At 63.1% G+C, this 1295-nt stretch overlaps 1 protein-coding gene across 1 annotated transcript in view; it reads left to right on the top strand.

Moving 5' to 3' along the window:
- The window catches only part of TNNC2 (troponin C type 2 (fast)), a 2432-nt gene extending 1184 nt beyond the window's left edge, over positions 1 to 1248 (top strand). Inside the window, exons 2-4 of the mRNA XM_009994022.1 lie at positions 785 to 836; positions 913 to 1056; positions 1130 to 1248. Of these exons, the coding sequence (XP_009992324.1) occupies positions 785 to 836; positions 913 to 1056; positions 1130 to 1248 (315 nt within the window). The remainder of the gene's footprint in view (positions 1 to 784; positions 837 to 912; positions 1057 to 1129) is intronic.
- The last annotated feature ends 47 nt before the right edge of the window (positions 1249 to 1295 follow it).

The following is a 1295-nucleotide window of genomic DNA, read 5'->3' as shown; positions in this document are numbered from 1 at the left end:
AGGAATGGCTTCAATGGTAAGAGCCCCTGTGCTGCCGTGAGCCATGTGCTACACTGTGCATGCCATGTGTTGTGTGCCATGTGCTGTGTGCCTGGTGAGAGTCACCCGGGCAGGAGGTGCTGGGGTCCGCGTGTCCCCGGGGGATCTGAGCTGCCGAGGTGCCCCCATGGAGGGCAGCAGGGCAACAGTCCCTGGGGCTGGTCTGACCACCGTGGGCAAGGGCTGGGAGGTGTCAGAGCCATGCAGGGTCCCCACAGGATGTGCCTTGGGGAGAGACTCTATGGCTGCCCAAGGGTTGCCCGGGGACTCTGGATCAGCCCAGGCTGGAGCTCAGGGCCACAGCAGTGGCAGAGGGTGGCTGAAAGCCGAGCACTTGGTCATACGACACGGTGTCATCGCCGGCTCAACAGTCTGCCCATGGAGCCCTCTTTTTCCAGGAGAAACTCGATCAGGGCCAACAGGTGCTGCTGGCTGCAGCTTCGCGGCTCCCTATAAGGGGATCCAAGGAGATCCCCAAAATAGCACTGCGTGCCTGGGATGCCAAGGCTGCACATGGAGACCATGGTCCCTGCACCATGGAGCCCCCCCTGTCAATGGCTCCCCCAGCCCATCACCTTGCAGGCGCCTGGGTGGCCCCAGAGCCACAGGGATTGCTGGGTGCTGTGGCTCAACCCAACATGGCATCATTCTCCTGGGCAGGGGCTGTCCCCACAGTGCTGTGCCATGCTAGGGGCTCCTGGGGTGATGTGGGTGCTGGCAGTGACAGCTCTCCCTTGCCTTGCAGACGGACCAGCAGGCTGAAGCCCGTGCCTTCCTCAGCGAGGAGATGATCGCAGGTGAGCGTGAGGGAGGTGGGCCCTCCCCAGGCCCAGTCCCATGTGCTGCTTGGCCCTGACCCCACCTTCCCTGCAGAGTTCAAGGCTGCCTTCGACATGTTTGATGCGGATGGTGGTGGAGACATCAGCACCAAGGAGCTGGGGACGGTGATGAGGATGCTGGGCCAGAACCCCACCAAGGAGGAGCTGGACGCCATCATTGAGGAGGTGGATGAAGATGGTGAGGAGCCCTCGGTGGTGGGCAGGGGGTGCTGGGTAGGCAGCCTGACCCACGCTTGGCCTCCCCCCTGCAGGCAGCGGCACCATCGATTTTGAGGAGTTCCTGGTGATGATGGTGCGCCAGATGAAAGAGGACGCCAAGGGCAAGTCTGAGGAGGAGCTGGCCAACTGCTTCCGCATCTTTGACCGGTGAGTGGGGGGCAGTGACTGCCCACCCTGCCAGGGGGAGGTCAGTGGGAC

The sequence above is a fragment of the Chaetura pelagica genome, unplaced genomic scaffold, assembly GCF_000747805.2.
Source record: "Chaetura pelagica isolate M959 unplaced genomic scaffold, ChaPel_1.0 scaffold493, whole genome shotgun sequence".
Lineage (NCBI taxonomy): Eukaryota > Metazoa > Chordata > Aves > Apodiformes > Apodidae > Chaetura > Chaetura pelagica.
This window is presented reverse-complemented; position numbering and strand designations above follow the sequence as displayed.